The 17,214-nt window shown below is 50.1% G+C and overlaps 1 protein-coding gene across 3 annotated transcripts; it reads left to right on the top strand.

Annotated features, from left to right (window-relative positions):
• Positions 1 to 866: 866 nt before the first annotated feature.
• MYBPHL (myosin binding protein H like) lies at positions 867 to 16,145 on the top strand. 3 transcript variants are annotated; one of them, XM_017858768.1, is made up of 10 exons: positions 867 to 1,000; positions 1,262 to 1,448; positions 10,585 to 10,673; positions 11,216 to 11,411; positions 11,648 to 11,787; positions 11,895 to 12,054; positions 12,485 to 12,621; positions 13,528 to 13,714; positions 14,581 to 14,624; positions 16,049 to 16,145. In XM_017858768.1, exons 2-9 carry the CDS (start codon positions 1,304 to 1,306, stop codon positions 14,589 to 14,591), a joined length of 1,065 nt encoding a protein of 354 aa, XP_017714257.1. In that variant the 5' UTR covers positions 867 to 1,000; positions 1,262 to 1,303; the 3' UTR covers positions 14,592 to 14,624; positions 16,049 to 16,145. The 3 variants fall into 3 exon arrangements, with proteins under 3 accessions (XP_017714257.1, XP_017714255.1, XP_017714256.1); XM_017858766.1 differs by having other exon boundaries at positions 1,259 to 1,448; XM_017858767.1 differs by having other exon boundaries at positions 867 to 1,448.
• Positions 16,146 to 17,214: the final 1,069 nt, after the last annotated feature.

Below are 17,214 nucleotides of genomic sequence, written 5' to 3'. Positions count from 1 at the left end.
TTTTTTTTTTCATGAAAAAAATAACGGGCGAGTAGGGGCTGTGGGAACCCTGTACTTTCCACTCAACTTTGCTGTGACTTTAAAACTGCTCTAAAATTAAAGCATTTTAAAATGCAGAGGGATGCTGGCTTCTGGAGATAAGAAGGTAGGAGTATGACAGGAAAGCGGCAGTGGCCATGGCATGTACAACACGTATAGAAAGATGGTTTGCTAAGTCTGGAAATCCTACTAATGTGACTAGTACCTGCTGTGAGCTGGCTGCTTTCCTATAGATTGTATCCTTTTATCCTCAACACAATCATGGCATCATCCCTTGTTTCACAGGCTGGGACCTGAGACTCTGAGTTGGTGATTTGCCCAGAGTCCCAGCTGGTGAGTGAGTGGTACAGCCAGAATTCACACGCAGGTCTTCTGAGCTCGCCTCCCTCTACCACTGCTGCCTCTCCCTTTATTTGTACTTCATCTCATAGGCAAGGCAGCCATTGACAGCTCTCAAAGGGGGAAGTGCTGGCCTGACCTAAAAATAGCTTACATTTATCAAGCACTTAGTCGGGTACACTCTGCTAAGCACTTTACAGAGATTACCTCTTTAATCCTCACAACGACCCTATGGTTATAATTATCTCCATTCTACAGGTGAGGAAACAGACTGAAGAGAGACTGTGATGTGTTGTGAGTCACACAGCTAGTTGGTGACAGAGCCCCAAGTGGTGCCCGGGCAGCCAGTGTGAGTGCAGTCTCCACCTACCACTGCACTGTGCCCGCTGCCCCCTGGGGAGCGGGGGAGGATGGGACAGGCCCTGTAAAGGTCGAGCTGATAAGACTTTACAACTCATTGAATGTGGGAGCAGAGGGAGAAAGAGCAGTTCAGGCATTGCTGTGAGTCAGCTGATCCTGGCCCCCTTCTTTGGGACCTGAATGCCCTGCGGGATGAACTGGAGGTCAGGAGCAGAGATGTCACTCAACCCTCCCGACAGAAATCAGAGGTCCCTTGTGGATGGTCTGTGTTCAAGCTCTCCCTCCTTCCCTGGTGCTGTGGGGGGTGTCATCTCTCTCTCGAGATAACCGGGCCACCTCAGTCCTCCTCCTGGGGCTATTCTTGGCTGCTCTTTGATCCTCCTCTCTCCCCCAACCCCTACTTCAGCCCTTCTGCAGGGCGTAGCTGAGTGGGGGAAGGCCAGCCCAGTTACGTAACCCTGTGGCTGGGACCCGGGAGGCCAGCCTGGGAGCAGGTGCTCAGCCCCTCCCTCATCACCAGCAGTGAAAATCTAGAGCTGGAGCTCAGCCTCTGGGAAGGCCCAGCATGGAGGCAGCCACAGCTCCGGAGGTGGCCGCAGGATCCAAGCTGAAGGTGAAAGAAGTCAGCCCAGCGGATGCTGAACCACCCCAGGCTTCACCTGGACAGGGGGCTGGCAGCCCCACTCCCCAGCTCCTGCCCCCTATAGAAGGTGACCCATGGCGGGTGGGGAGGGTGGCAAGGCCGGGTGGTGGGAGTTGGGGAGGACATTGCCACTTTCCTGATGCCACCTCAGGTTTTTTGCAGAGCTAAAGACTTTATGGGATTGGTGCTTAGGCTGGAGATCATTCGTGGGAGCCCCCAGCCCCTGTCCTTGATGGAGTCTGACTTGCTGCTCAAATGTCCCTGCTAAGTTTTTGTGTTTTAGCTGAGAAGTCAGTGATGGTGTTGGTGGCACTTTACAGTGACTAAAAATGATCTGTTTATACTTTCACCTTTTAAAAAATTGTCATAAGGACTGGGAGGACCTGATGTACTAATGGCCAGTCAGGAAGGGACTGAGGGGTGAGAGAGTGTCTGTCTGCGGAAGGAACAGGGAAATCAAAAGCTATGGCAATGGGGAGGCGAAGAGTGGGGCAGCACAGTGACACTCGGCCTCCTGCTGGGCAGTGCCACGGGGTCAGGACCTCCTCCAACCTCCAGCTGCTCCCATGGGAGATCCTGACCCCTCAGAGTCTGAGCTCCACAGAGGTGGAGCTCTCCCGGGAGAAGCATTCGATTTCCCCTTCACGATGGTCTCTGTGCGCCTCTCAGCAAAGAGGCGTTCCCAAGTGAGGAGGTGGTTGGCACGAATTCCAACCCCCAGCTTCCTGCTGCCCATCCCCAAATGCCCTGACTGAGGCCTCTGTAGCTAACCACTTCGTGGCGCTCACCTGGAATTCTTGAGTGAAGAGGATGAAAAGACCACAAACAAGAAACACGTGGACTCCCAGGGCAGGAAGAGTCAGGGGAAAAGATGTACTAGACTTGGAGGCAAAGCTCTAGGCTCAATTCCTAGTGCTGCCTCTAACAGCCCTGTGACCTTGGACAAGTCACTGAACTGCTTAGTTTCCATTTTCGCTCTGTAAAATGGTGATTCGTACATCTACCTATCAGGGTAGTTGAAAGGATTGCTGAGATGATCCAGAGTGCCTTGGAAGAGGTCAAACTAAGACGTAAATAAATGATCAAATATTTCCAAGTGAGAGGTGAAGGCTGCCTTCTGCCTCCATAGGGTTGTGCAGCAGATACTCTCTGCCTCTTATCCATGGGAGAGGCCAGGTTTCCAGAAATTGTTTGAATGTCAAGGGCAGAGAGCTGGCCAAGTTTGTCCCATTGAAGATGGGAGCAGAAGTTAGTGTTAATATATTAAGCTGGGGTGATTGAGGCAGAAAACCAGTTTCTTCCCTTAAAAGGCCCAGAGAATAAGTGACAGGCAGCAGGAGAATGAGAGCCGAGACTGCTGACGCCTTGGCACTCTCTACTGGTCTCCCCAAAACCCCAAGGGAGGGCGTTCATCTCCCCCATGCTTCTCCCCTCTGGCTGCAGCCAGCTCCTGACAGCCCCCAGTCACGGGCCCGCAAATGCAGCCCAAACCCTCTTGTGTGCAGCAGCTCTGTACACTGCAGGCCTCAGGGCCACTAGCACCCAGTGGCTCAACCTAGTGGTATCCTAGAAGTCACTGGCAATAAGAACACCTTTGAATACTTTCCAAAATATATGTGCATCTGCTAACTACCTGGAACAAAGAAGTTCCAAGAGTTCAAATCTTGGCTCTGTTCTGTGGCCCTAAGCAAGTCAATCCACTCCCATTTTCTCATCTGTAAATTGAGGAGTTGAACTAAATCAGGGTCTTAACCTTTTGGTGGATATGGACCCGTAGGAAAATCTAATGACAGCTGTGGACTCTTGCCCCAGGAAAAATACACAAAAAAAACACACAAACCCCCACTAAAGATCCTTCAGGGTGCCATGGGCCTGGACTAGATGACCCCTAAGCCACCTGAGAGCTCCAAAGCCTTTCTTCCTCCTAACTCCTCTTCCTTACAGAGAGCTCTGGGACTGAGTATCACAGTAAGCATGTGAAAACATGGGACTAGAGCAGGCATCAGAAATAGAAATTAATTTGCAAGATCAAAACCAACTGCAAATGGCCAACAATGAGCTTTTAGTTTGGCAAGCCTGCTACGTGGCTAAATAAGCAGGAGTAGGTGGCCGGCATCGGTAAACAGTTCTATGTCTGTCCTCAGCACTACACTGAGCACTGTGTCCTGGAGACAAAGCTTGGCAGGGGCGAGAGGAGAGCTTCCAAAACAGGGAGAGGCTGGGTAACAAGCTGCATCCCTCCCATGGAGAAGGTGAGACCCTGAGGTGGAGGAGGGAGAGCCCATCTGCTGACTTCAGCAACATCGCTCCAACTGACTGTGTGTGCTCTTTCAATCTGAACTGTTCTGTGTCTTCCAGACATGGGAAACTGAATCTCATGCCTAGGAGTGACCTTTCTTCCCGTCCTTCCTTCCATCCTTCCTTTCCTCCTCCTTCCTTCCACAAATATTTAGGTTGTGCCTATGATGTGCCAGGTGCTCATCACAGGTGCCAGAAAATAGAAATCTAACTTCTTCAAAGCCTGGGACCAGAAGTGATTCTCACCATTGCCACTTAGGTCTCATTGGCAAGGACTAGTCTCATGGCCATCCAGCAAAAGGTGGCCGGGTAGGTGCCAGAATTGCAGAAATGAACAAAATAGGTAAAAATAACTGCCCTTATGGAAGTTATATTCTCGCAGAGAGAGCTAGATAATAAATAAACAAGTAAAATATCTAATATGTCAGATGGTGCGAAATACTATGCCAAAACTAATGCAGGGACGGGGATAACACATGCTGCGGGTAGGAAGCATGCAGGCTTCCTGCTTCAAATGGAATATTCAGTGAGGGCCTCACTAATAAGGTGACATTTGAGCAGCAACTTAAAGGACGTGAGAAAGCAATGCATGCAGATATTTGGGGGAATATTTCCCACGCAGACAGAACAACTGCAAAGGCTCAGAGGCAGGAGTGTGCTTTATGGGTTGGGTCAATTGTGGCTGTAGCACAGGGAGGGAGACAGTGGCAGTATTTCAGTCTGAGAGGTAGCGGGGTCGCTGTGAAGACTTTGGTTTGTCTACGAGACAGAGGGACAGCCAGTGCAGGGACTGGGAGTAAGGACTGACAGGACCAACTGTAGATTTTAAGGATTTTTCCAGCTGGCCATGTTAAGAATAGACTGTAGGTGGGCCTTAGACACTAGCAAGATCAACAACTGGGAATGAGAATGAGGGAGAAGGTAGGGAGGTTTTAGAAGGGGAAGGTGTGCAATAGTCACCCAGGAGAATGGGAGACCGAGTGAACTTGGGAAGTCTAGTAGAATTGCCAGGGTCCACTTGGAGGTGGTGGTCACTATTAATGGCCCTCAAGTTAAACTCCACATAATTTTGTATTTTCCCCTAGTCCTGTTACTCTGTGCAGATACAGGCACTGAGTGGGTGGGAAGTTTATTTAGCCAGGGTTAGGTATTGCCAGGAGAGTGTAATGAGGTCAAAGAGGACTCAGGGATTTGAGTGAGTGCAAGAGAGAGAGTATAATAATGACCGTGTAATCTAAGTTGGGTGGTGAAGAAAGTGCTGACATGAAAGGGGTGCTAGGTAGTGAGAGGGTGGTAGGACAATGGATCACAGATCTCAGTGGTGCCAAAGAATTGCTGGTGTTGGAGCATTAGAGGAAGTGAGCTAAAGGGATAAAGATTATATTAGTTAGGTATACTAGTGAATGAAACAAATTGGTCTCAGGAATGACAGACATCTATTTCTCACTACTGTAAGAACTGAAAACAACTGTATTCTGCAGATAGTTCTCCTCCATGTGGTAATTCAGGGACCCAGGCCTCTTTCATCTTGGGGCTCTGCCATTCCTTAGGGCCCCGTGATCATTTGCATACAGCTAGCAGAAGGAGAAAATAGAAATCTAACTTATTCAAAGCCTGGGACCAGAAGTGATTCTCACCATTGCCACTTAGGTCTCATTGGCAAGAACTAGTTTCATGGTCATCCAGCAAAAGGTGGCCGGGTAGCCACTTCTCAGAGATAGCTACACTACAGAAGGGGTAACATACATTTTGTTAGACAGTTAGCCATCTCTGTTATAGAGGTGGTGATGAGACAGTGGGATGCTTGTAATTCTGATCATAGAAGGATTGTAGCTCTTGGTCTAGAAAACAGCCACAGGGGCCGGGCACGGTGGCTCAAGCCTGTAATCCCAGCACTTTGGGAGGCCGAGGCGGGCGGATCACGAGGTCAGGAGATGGAGACCATCCTGGCTAACACGGTGAAATCCCGTCTCTACTAAAAAAATACAAAAAACTAGCCGGGCGAGGGGCCGGGGGGCGCCTCACCTGTAATCCCAGCCCACTTTGGGGGAGGCTGAGACGTGGTTGGATCACAAGAGGGTCAGGAGATCGAAGACCATCCTGGGGCCTAACATGGTGAAACGCCTCGTCTCTTACTAAAAATAACAAAGAAACTAGACCGGGGCCGACGGTGGCGGGCGGGCCTGTAGCTTCCCAGCTACTCGGCAGAGGCTGAGGCAGGAGAATGGGCGTGACCCGCGGGAGGCGGGAGCTTGCAGTGAGCTGAGATCCGGCCACTGCACTCCAGCCCGGGCCACTCCAGCCCGGGCGACAGAGCGAGACTCCGTCTCAAAAAAAAAAAAAAAAATAACTAGCCGGGCGAAGTGGCGGGCGCCTGTAGTCCCAGCTACTCGGGAGGCTGAGGCAGGAGAATGGCGTAAACCCGGGAGGCGGAGCTTGCAGTGAGCTGAGATCCGGCCACTGCACTCCAGCCCGGGCGACAGAGCGAGACTCCGTCTCAAAAGAAAAAAAAAAGAAAAAGAAAAAGAAAATAGCCACAGGGACCAGTGGCTGAATTAGGAGAGGACAAAGTTATTGGAGGAGTGGTGGGCTGGATGTGAGAGACCCTACAGGGACTGGAAACATGGGTATTGGGACCAGCAGGAATTATGCCTGGAGCAGTATTGGAGAGACAGTGAGCCAGGGCTAAAACCATCAAGCACTAGGGGGATGACTGTAACACAGGGACGGGGTGGTGGAGTCTTTTCCTCAAAGAAGTGTTGCCTGTTCCTATGTCCTTTTATTTTTTCTGACCTTAGTTTCATGGTCTTCAAGAAAGTGACACTCTTGCCCCACTCCTTTCCCATTGCACCCCTGGAGACAGGTTTCTGAGTAGACCAAGGCCACATCCTAGGCATCTGGTAATGTTTCTCTAAGAAATCCTGGTACTTCTTGGATTTCTGGAAACCTCTGGATAGTTTCAAAGCCGTAGCCAGCCTCCTGCATTCACCCTCTTTTGGTGATCCTTCACCCACATAGGCACGTGTGTATGCAGGCTCTCTCACACACACACTCTCATACACACACACACCATTCACATACACGTAAACACACCCATACACACATTCATGCATGTACACAAACACACACATTCACGCACATACATTCACACACACATACATACGCCCTCATACAAACACACACACACACACACCCTCTCCACTTCTCCAGTGCTTCCATCTTGATTCTTGTCTCTCCAGGTCATAGTTAGTAACATTGGTCTGAACTATACAGCCCCTAGGGAGCCACTGGAGAAAGACCGATCCCATAAAAGGGAATTATGAGAGGATAGGAACAATTATAGAATAGCAAACCAGGCGTAAACTTTAGCAGGATAAAAGTAGGGTAGGTATTAGGAGGAATTTTCTAATCAGAACTCAAGATCTTTGGACTTGAAGTAGTTTTCTCTTTTCTTTTCTTTTTTTTTTTTTCTTTTTGAGATGAAGTTTTGCTCTTGTTGCCCAGGCTGGAGTGCAATGGTGTGACCTTGGCTCACTGCAACCTCTGCCTCCTGGGTTCAAGTGATTCTCCTGCCTCAGTCTCCCAAGTAGCTGAGATTACAGGCGTCCGCCACCACGGCCGGCTAATTTTTGTATATTTAGTGCAGACGGGGTTTCACTATGTTGACCAGGCTAGTCTTGAACTTCTGACCTCAGGTGATCCACCTTCCTCAGCCTCCCAAAGTGCTGGGATTACAGGTGTAAGCCACTGTGCCTGGACTAAAGTAGTCTTCTCTAAGAATCTTTGAGAAAGAATTAGACGGCATTCTGTCTGAGAGAAATGTCATACTGAGAGCAGCCCCGCTCAGAACCAAAGGCCCTTAAAGGACTTTTCAAGATGCCTTTTCTCTAAGACCCTATGAAGGGAGAAAACCAAACTGTGGCTCTCACAGACCTGCTCTTAGAAAACCTAGGCTCTTAAAGCCTGTAGGCTTTGGTTCACATCCCTCCTGGCATCTGAGGAGGAGAAAGACCTTGGGCATCAGGGAAAGCCATGCCTCCCCAAGGTCAGTACAATTTACACCTCGCTTGACTGCAGATGTGTGAAAAGAGATGCCTCAAACGAGCCCGGCATTCACATTCTTAGCAAAGAGTCAGATTGTGCCCGGGTTGGGTTGGGAGGCGATTGGAGAGCATGCTGCTGACCTGCTGACCGGGCGTCTGAAGCTGTCACACTGTCTCCTGCCACCTCTGCACGTAGTCAGCTGTGTGAGCCTCAAGCCCATCCTCTGCCCTCCCACAGGGAGCTGGGAGCCTGCTGGGAGCAGAGGCCTCACCTGCTCATCCTCGGAGTCCATTCTAGAGACCTAAGTTTCGTCATCTTGTCAGGAAACCCACTGATAAGCAGAGAACCGGCAATGGAGCGGTCCAGGACGGGAGAGACCACCGTCCTCGCGGGCAGCCTCCTTCCTTGCTCTCTCTGCCCAGCTGGGATCCTCTCTAGATCTCAAGGGCCAGTCTGCTCCTCTTCCCTTAACTCCCCCACCTTAGCTTATGTTCCACATAAACCCGTTTCTTTCATTTTTCGCTTTAGTTCAGATGTAAGAATGCTAACATTTTCCAAGGTGTTTTTCTAAGAAACACTAGGTAGAAACACATACATCAGCTCACAGCTACCCATGACAGCCCATTCCCTACCTGAGGTCTCGGCAGGGCGGGGCGCAGCGGGCACTTCTGCCAGGTGTGAAGGCCTGGGTTCCTCTCCCTGCCTCAACCCTTTGCAGTTCTTGGGTGTGTCTAGCCCCTGCTTTCCCTCTGGGCCTCCTCCCTCCAGGGGCAGGCCACTGTCTGAGCCCTGACTGGTGCTCAGTGCTGGGTGGACACTGGCGGGCAGGACACAGCTGGTGCTCTGAGAATGGGTCCTGCAGACACACAATCTTAGATGGGGAGGCAGGAGTCTCAGGTGCCAGGCACATCGTCACCGCTGGCCGGGAGGTCTCCAGAATACCGGCTTCTTTCTCGGAGCCCTCTTCCTCCCAGCTTCCTTGTTCTGGTGCTTACAGCCCCTTCCCAACGCCATCATTCTGTAGGCAGGCAGCACAGGGACAGCAGAGCCACCTTCTCTCCAGTAAATGTCGGAAGGGTTATTTCCTCCCCCAACAGTGGGGAACCAAGCCCAACAAGATGAGGTTTTGACCCGCCTTTCCAAGTACGGCCCTCTTTTTCAAAACACCCTTAAGTCATATCCACCCGTTTTCAACTCCTTGGTTGCTTGCCAAGATGGCCACAGGAGAGGAGCCCATCACACAAATGCTGCTTCTGTTCTTCATGCCCCGCCCCTCCCAAGCCACCAGAGCCCAGCCGAGGGCAGCCACAGCAGGGTCGCTCAGCCGCCTGGGGCTGCTGCATCTGTGCTGAGGCAGTCAAGCCCTGAGCAGGGCAGGGAGGACGAGCACGCTGACCCGTCAAGTCCTCTCATCATGTATTCCTGAGGTGCAGTCTAAGACAGGCACAGCCCAGGTGAAAACATAAGCCACACAGCACAAAAGGAAACTGCAGAAATCAAACGGACCGTGTGCACTGTACATTGCTATTGATCTTCATTTGCAAAAGTCTCGAGACCTTGAGATTATCATGGGGAGACTCTGGGAGTGAAGTTCTCTGGACAATGCTCGCCAATTGAGCTGGAGGAAGGACACAGTAGAAGCTCTGTTTCAGTTGCGTCACTTACATGTTTGTGTTGTGTAGTGTACATATTTAAACAGTTCATCTATAAGTAAACAGACATATGTCATAGTGAATGCTCAGGGAAGTATTTTCACAGAAGTGTGCATTATCAAAGAGTTTGGAATCCACTACCAAGCAGTCATGCTGTTTGCCACAGGAATGTGCCAGGGGTGAAGTTCTTCCAACTGCCAAGAATGAACTGTGGCAGGAATCCTGGGTTGTTGGGAACTGAAGCACTATCACATTCTACTAAAGATAACATCAGCCAGGCGACTGCCTGTACCTGAGAAAGGAAGAGATAGCAGCCAGGAAAAGGCCAGAAAATGGTATCCGTCTCAGCCAGGCCCCCGAGGGAATCCAGGTAGAATATTTGTGCTTTGGCAGCTGAGACAGTGTGAGGCATCCCAGGAGGAGAGAAATGACACCTGGTTATTCTCCAAACCTACACTCAGCACTTTTCCAAGCCTCTCCTGTCTTCATCCTGGAAGCTCAAACACATCATCTAATCTCCACTTCTCACTGGGGCAGGCCTGGGAGATCAAGGGGAAATGACCGGTGGACCTCATCTGTCCCAGAATCTGTAAAAAATGATCCTCTGCAAACTGGAAGAAGCCTGGGAGCAGAATGGCCATGCAGAGGAACGGACCCAGACATGCGCTCCCTCCGCAGTGACATCAGTGTTGTCTCCGTGGGCAGCTGGGGAGGCCAGGGTGTTGACTCTGCCTGCAGAATGGAGAGCATTCTCCTCAGACTCAGACTTAACTGGGAGGTCAGGATTGACATGGAAAGTGGCCTTGACAAAAGGAATGGTATTAAGGACAAATGTAGAAAAGGGTGGAAAGGCAAACCACACAGACTAGCCTGGTCTGTACATAAACAGAAAAATAAAAATGCCTCCATCAGGATGGAATGCCTCCAGATGATGGAAAGTCAGCATTTGAGAGTTACAAATTAGCGGAACTGTCAGACTCGCGCTCCAGTGTTCTTTCTGCTGAGACTTTAACGTTCCCAGGGTGTTCCGTAAGCCAAGCCCTCATCCCCAGATCCCAGCAGGATGATGGGAGCACTCTTCCCCTTCCTTCTAAGAAAGGCTTAATTTGGTGACTGATTCCTGGGCCACCCACCCACAGCAGGCAGCTGGAGGCAGGATTTACTTTCTCTGAGTATCCATCTCCTATTTTCTCTCTTTCCATCACTCAGAGCACCCCAAGATCTGGCTACCTCGGGCCCTGAGGCAGACCTACATCCGGAAGGTTGGGGACACAGTGAACCTACTAATCCCATTCCAGGTGATCACGCGAGAACCATACTGGGTCCATGTCTGGGGCCAGCCCAGGCTTTGGATTTGGAAACAGATGCCAAGAGTCCTGCTAGCAGAGGGGCAATCTTCCCAGCCTTGGATAGAAGGGGTCACATCACCAGAAGTCTGAGGCCAAATGACCTCTGCACTCCTGAGGGTGGGTTTGGATAGGACTGGATGTGCACCCATGAGGTGGTGTGAGGTTAATCCATACCATTCAATCTGCAGAGGCCACGGAACTTGCAGTTAGAAGGGTTCTTGGCAGTTTGAGTGGCTATTCATTTGGGTCACAGCTGCCCCGGGTGTTCATGACCTAAGCTCTCAGAGGTTGAAGCCATCCCTCTTTCCCAAGATCCTTAGGTTGTTGCTGAAAGGAGGAGGCCCCCGGGTGGGTCAACCAACTTCTAACTCAAGGAATGTGCAGCTCCAAGTCAAGCCTCCCTGTGGACCTGGGATGGTGGGACCCCTACAGCAGCAGGAAGAGTCAGGAAGCCTCTCAGGGCTGCTCAAAGCATTACCCTCATTCCTCAGGGCAAGCCCAAACCTCAAGCCATCTGGACACATGATGGCTGTGCCTTGGACACCAGCCGTGTGAGTGTGCGGAATGGGGAACGAGACTCTATCCTCTTCATCCGAGAAGCCCAACGTGCTGATTCAGGTCGCTACCAACTCCGTGTGCAGCTGGGCGGGCTGGAGGCCACTGCCACCATTGACATCCTGGTGATTGGTACGGCAGGGAGGGGGGGTGTGGGAGATGGGGGTCCTCAGGAACTCCCTCTCCAGGCTGAAGAGGAGCCAGCTCAGAGAACTGAGGAAGCTGGGACAAGGCCCCCATGTTGTGTCTGGGACACAGGGTGGGCACAGGAAGGGTAGCTGAGCAGGAAAAGGGGCTGGGGCACTCCTGAAGTGACTTCAATGCATGTGGGCTGTGCCGCGCCCACTGCCATGGCTTTGCCCTTTCAGAGAGGCCAGGCCCTCCTCAGAGTATTAAGCTGGTGGACGTTTGGGGCTTCAACGCTACCCTGGAATGGACACCTCCTCAAGATACGGGGAATACAACACTCCTGGGATACACGGTGCAGAAGGCTGACACAAAATCCGGGGTGAGGCCAGCTGGGAAGGAAGGAGGGTGGAAGAGGGCATGCTGGGACAGGCCTCTGGTAGTTCCACATGGGGTGGCTGATTTCTGGCATCATGTTCGGCCCCGCAGCTGTGGTTCACGGTGCTGGAGCACTATCACCGCACCAGCTGCATCATCTCCGACCTCATCATCGGCAACTCCTATGCCTTCCGTGTCTTTGCTGAAAACCAATGCGGACTCAGTGAAACAGCCCCCATCACCACGGACCTCGCCCACATCCAGAAAGCAGGTAAGGGAGGCACGGGGACCGTGAGCTGGGAAGACTTAAGGATAGGCTGGGTGCAGTGACTCACACCTGTAATTCCAGCACTTTGGGAGACCAAGGCAGGCAGATCACTTGAGGTCAGGAGTTCGAGACCATCCTGGCCAACATGGTGAAACCGCGTCTCTACTAAAAATACAAAAATTAGCCAGGCACGGTGGCACACTCCTGTAATCCCAGCTACTCAGGAGGCTGAGGCAGGAGAATTGCTTGAATTCGGGAGGTGGAGGTTGCAGTGAGCCGAGATAGAGCCACTACACTCCAGCCTGGGCAACAGAGTAAAACTCCATCTAAAAAAAAAAAAAGAAAGAAAGAAAGAAAGAAAAGGCTAAGGATAACGAGTCGATGAGGACTGGGATCTCAGAAGCTACATCCCAGCCCCTCTTGGTGCCCTCAGCTACTGTTTACAAGACCAAGGGGTTTGCCCAACGAGATTTCTCTGAAGCCCCAAAATTTACCCAGCCTCTGGCCGACTGCACTACAGTCACCGGCTATAACACCCAGCTCTTCTGCTGTGTCCGTGCCTCTCCCCGGGTGAGTGGGGGCTCTGGGGGGCGCTGTGCTGAGCTGCTTTCTGTTCCTGCCTCTCCTAATGTAAGCTGAGTTGCAGAGCATTGTAACATAACATCTGTTACCATCACCGCCATTTGCCTCTTCAACAGCGCGGTATTTAGGAACAGTTGGGGTGCTTGGAGTCCAAGACAGACTAATGAGAATGACATTTCCTTTTGAGTGTTTGTTTCTCATATATGAAAATGTTGCTTACTGACCTGCTGGCAATTAGGCATGCGCTTCAAGTTGTGTCTCTGGTAGGAGTGACAGAGTCCTGGTGGTTTCTCCTTCCCTTCCGTACCTCATCCCATCAGGGCCGTGCACACACAAGCTGCCTAGAGTTCAGCCTTTGGCCACAATCCTGAACAAGGCTCTCTATTTACAATCTAGTCATCATGCTCCACACACACCATAAAACACCAGTAATAACCTGTATCAAGAACCTTTTGGGTTTTGAGTCTGGGCCAGACTACATGGAGATAACATCTCAGAAGGGGGATATCAAGAGCCCACTCTAGAAGCTACTCTCTAACCAGAGGCAACTCACAAGTCAGCAGTGGGAACAGAATACAAATGGTTCACAACAGGTGAGCCTGATGCTCAGTGCTTCTGATCCTGAGAGCACGGTACAGAAGTTCGCAGTTTTCTTCCAGTCAGAAATATTGGCGAAGAAAGTGAAGTTTCAGGCGCTATTTTCAACCAAGAGAAGGAGCTTGGGCGACTACTGAAGGTACTGGAAGGGGAAACCCTTCCCACAACATAAGGAACAGGGAGCCTTCCAGAAAGCCATTATCTCTTTGTAGACAGAGTCCCAGAAACTGAGCACAGAAAGACTATTTGTTCTTACCCCCGCCCCTCCTTGCTGCCTCCCTCATCTTTGTCTTTCAGCCCAAGATCATCTGGCTGAAGAACAAGATGGATATCCAAGGCAACCCTAAGTACAGAGCCCTGACTCACCTGGGAATCTGCTCCCTAGAGATCCGCAAGCCTGGTCCCTTTGATGGAGGCATCTATACCTGCAAGGCGGTGAACCCCCTAGGGGAGGCATCTGTAGACTGTCGGGTGGATGTGAAAGGTAAGGGCAAGAGGAGAACTAGTGCCTTAGGTTGCCAGTCACCTCCTCTCTCCACCGGTGGAAGAGTCAGGAGCCAGAGACGCAAGCCTAGGTGGAGAAGGGGCTCCTCTGTTGGACCCTCTCATCGTTGTCATCATCAGGGTGTCTTGGAGGAGACATTTTAATTATCTACGATCTCATTTCTCTCCATCACAATTCAATAATATAGGAAGAATTGTTATTTCCATTTTGCAAAAGAGAAGATGAAAGTACGGGGGGGAAATGGTTTGCCCATGATTTCCGGTGTCAGTTAGTTGACCACCTGGCACTGGTGGAAAGAGCCCAGGTCTCCCGGTCCTCACTCAGCTCATTTTTCTTTATGCTGTGCAATCTTCTGACTCAGCCTAGGAAAGCTGCAGCTGTTTGTCGGGCTTTATTTCACTTTCCCCTCTGGTTTGTTTACAGGTAATATTGCATATCCTCTCTACTTCCTTAAAGTATTTAATCACTTATCTATACCTGTCACCTTGTTCAGATCTCCATCATTGTGTTTAACATACTGTTTTATAATTTTCTGTTTATAGATGTTTCCCTATTAAATTATAAGCATTTTGAGGGCAGGGACAGTGTCTTATTTGCCTTTGTCCCCACAGTGTCTAGCCCAGTTTCTGACACATAGTAGGCACTCTAAATGTTTGTTGCGTGAATCGAGAATGAATGAGCCCTTACATGTCCTGTTCTTCTCTATGTATAGACTACCTAATTAGCACCATTGACTCCCAAAAACCTGAAATAGAATATTTCTATTTCTAATGCTAATGCTCTGAAAGAAGGTTTCTCAGAGATTTCTGAGATGTTAACACTGATAAATGTCCAAATTATTGCAGTTCCTAATTGAAGACACCTAAGAAGACGTGGTACTCTGACAAAGGTAAGTAAAGAGAGGCAAGATGTGTCAGTGGATTAGTTCCTGTTTATGGCTAGTGTTGTTGAGTCAGGGACAGAGGTGCATTCCTGAGCCTTCCATTCATATACTCACTGGTGACCACTTTTGTTGTAACCATTTTTTTTTTTTTGGGGAGGGGGTGAGGTCTTGCTCTGTTGCCCAGGCTGGAGTGCAGTGGCGCCATCTCAGCTCACTGCAACCTCTGCCTCCTGGGTTCAAATGATTCTTGTGCTTCAGTCTCCTGAGTAGCTGGGATTACAGGTGCGTGCCACCATGCCCAGCTATTTTTTTTTTTTTTTAGTAGAGACGGGATTTCACCATGTTAGCCAGGATGGTCTCAATCTCCTGACTCATGATCCACCCGCCTTGGCCTCCCAAAGTGCTGAGATTACAGACATGAGCCACTGTGCTCGACCTGTTTTTAAAAGCGAATACCGTCACCGTCATCCCTGTGGAGAGAATGTATACTAGATGCAGTCTGCTTTTGTCATATCCTCTCTCCGTCTGAACTTCTCAAGTTGATGGTAGAAATAAAACCTAATGGTCCTCTGAAGAAGAGTGACAGCATCCACCTAATCATAAGGAGGTTCTGTGGAAGGCAGCTGGGCAGGTATTGTAGGAAAAGATGTCAAGGGAACTATTCGGAGTGCAGGAACCCACAAGAGTCACAGCACCTTATGCCTGTGGGGTACATAAGGACAGGGGAGGCTGCTCCTGCTGACTGAGTAAACACCTCAGGATCATAAGCATGGTAAAAAATTGATTAATATGTTTGTTTGTTTTTTTACTTGGAAGCTTATGGATTCCTTCCCTTCCAAGAGAAGAAAATCCTCCTTCTCATTTATGTCAATTATAATTTAACCTTTAGGTGTGCGGTCCCAAGCAGCACATTATTGGCAAAAGGCAGCTCAGCTCATCATTTAGAACTTGACAGCTCCTTTAGATTTTCTGTCATTCACAGTAGGTATGTTGTGTACAAATTGATGCATAAGGTGAAAAAGAAGCTTGAGAAAGAACTAAAGAGAACAAGTTCCCAGTGTCCTCTCTGACTTGTAGCTGCTGGCTGATGGAAATTGGAAATGAATTTGATCCCATAAGACATTTATTTAAGGCTCTCACTGGTATGTAGCAAATGAAAGCCCAAAGGGATGCATTACAAGTGCAGACTTCTCAGGAAAGCGCTCTCCGACAGTCGGCTTGCAGAGGCAGCTCTCCCTCTCTCCCCTCCCTCTCTGTGTTAATGATACTTGTGTTCGTGTTAGTTGCCCCTTTCCCTCTCTCACAGCCAGTGCCCAGCAATGAAGTGAATTCATGGCACAGGAGCCAGGGTCCGTGAGAATGGTGCCCTCAGCAGCCTGGTGTCCTCTGGCCATTTGCTGTCACGGCTACAAAGTGCTCTCTCTTTTCAGTGCCTGCAGGAAGCCCACCAGTGGTGAGACTGTGTCAAGGAGCTTCGGCACCATGTCTGGTTTGGATTCGTCTAAATAAATGTGTGGCTCCCCAGTGCCTAAATGTTCCCGTATTTGAGACTTTCTATGAAACATATGGAAAGTTGCCATCCTTTAGCCATGCTGTAAGGAATCACAGGGCCTTAAGGCTCCCCTTTCTCTTCCCATATCCACATTCTCTTCCACAGAGGTTTTTAATGCTGTTCTTTTCCCTAGACATCTATGACACAACTGAATTCAACTCTCCACAGTACTAAGTGCTGGAAAGAGATGCCGAAGGTGACTTGCTCTCTGCCTCTATGGGCTTTCCAATTTAAGTTGGGATAACAGGACACACATCTACCAAAAAGAGGCAAACAGCAGAACACAAGTATGAACATAGCTAATTATAGGTAGAGCCCCAAGACCTGAGGGCTGGAATGATACTCAAGAAATTGGAGGGCTGGGCACTGTGGCTCATACCTGTAATCCCAGAACTTTGGGAGGCTGAGGCCGATGAATCACTTGAGGTCAGGAGTTCGAGACCAGCCCGGCCAACATGGTGAAACCCCATCTCTATAAAAATACAAAAATTAGGCCGGACGCAGTGGCTCACGCCTGTAATCCCAGCACTTTGGGAGGCCGAGGCGGATGGATCACGAGGTCAGGAGATCGAGACCATCCTGGCTAACACGGTGAAACCCCCTCTTTACTAAAAATACAGAAAAAACTAGCCGGGCGTGGTGGCAGCACCTGTAGTCCCAGCTACTCGGGAGGCTGAGCCGGGAGAATGGTGTGAACCCGGGAGGCGGAGCTTGCAGTGAGCCTAGATCGCGCCACTGCCCTCTAGCCTGGGAGACAGAGCGACACTCTGTCCCCAAAAAAAAAAAAAATACAAAAATTAGGCTGGGCATTGTGGCTCACGCCCGTAATCCCAGCACTTTGTGAGGCCGAGGCAGGCAGATCACTTGAGGTTAAGAGTTCAAAACCAGCCTGGCCAACATGGTGAAAATCTGTCTCTACTAAAAATACAAATAAATTGGACAGGTGTGGTGGAGGGCGCCTCTCATCCCAGCTACTCAGGAGGCTGAGGGAGGAGAATCGCTTGAACCCAGGAGCCAGAGCTTGCAGTGAGCCGAGATCATGCC

The sequence above is a fragment of the Rhinopithecus bieti genome, unplaced genomic scaffold (genome assembly GCF_001698545.2).
Source record: "Rhinopithecus bieti isolate Rb0 unplaced genomic scaffold, ASM169854v2 scaffold_48884, whole genome shotgun sequence".
NCBI classification, from domain to species: Eukaryota; Metazoa; Chordata; class Mammalia; order Primates; family Cercopithecidae; genus Rhinopithecus; species Rhinopithecus bieti.
The sequence above is the reverse complement of the archived record's forward strand: the minus strand, read 5'-3'. Positions and strand labels throughout refer to the sequence as shown.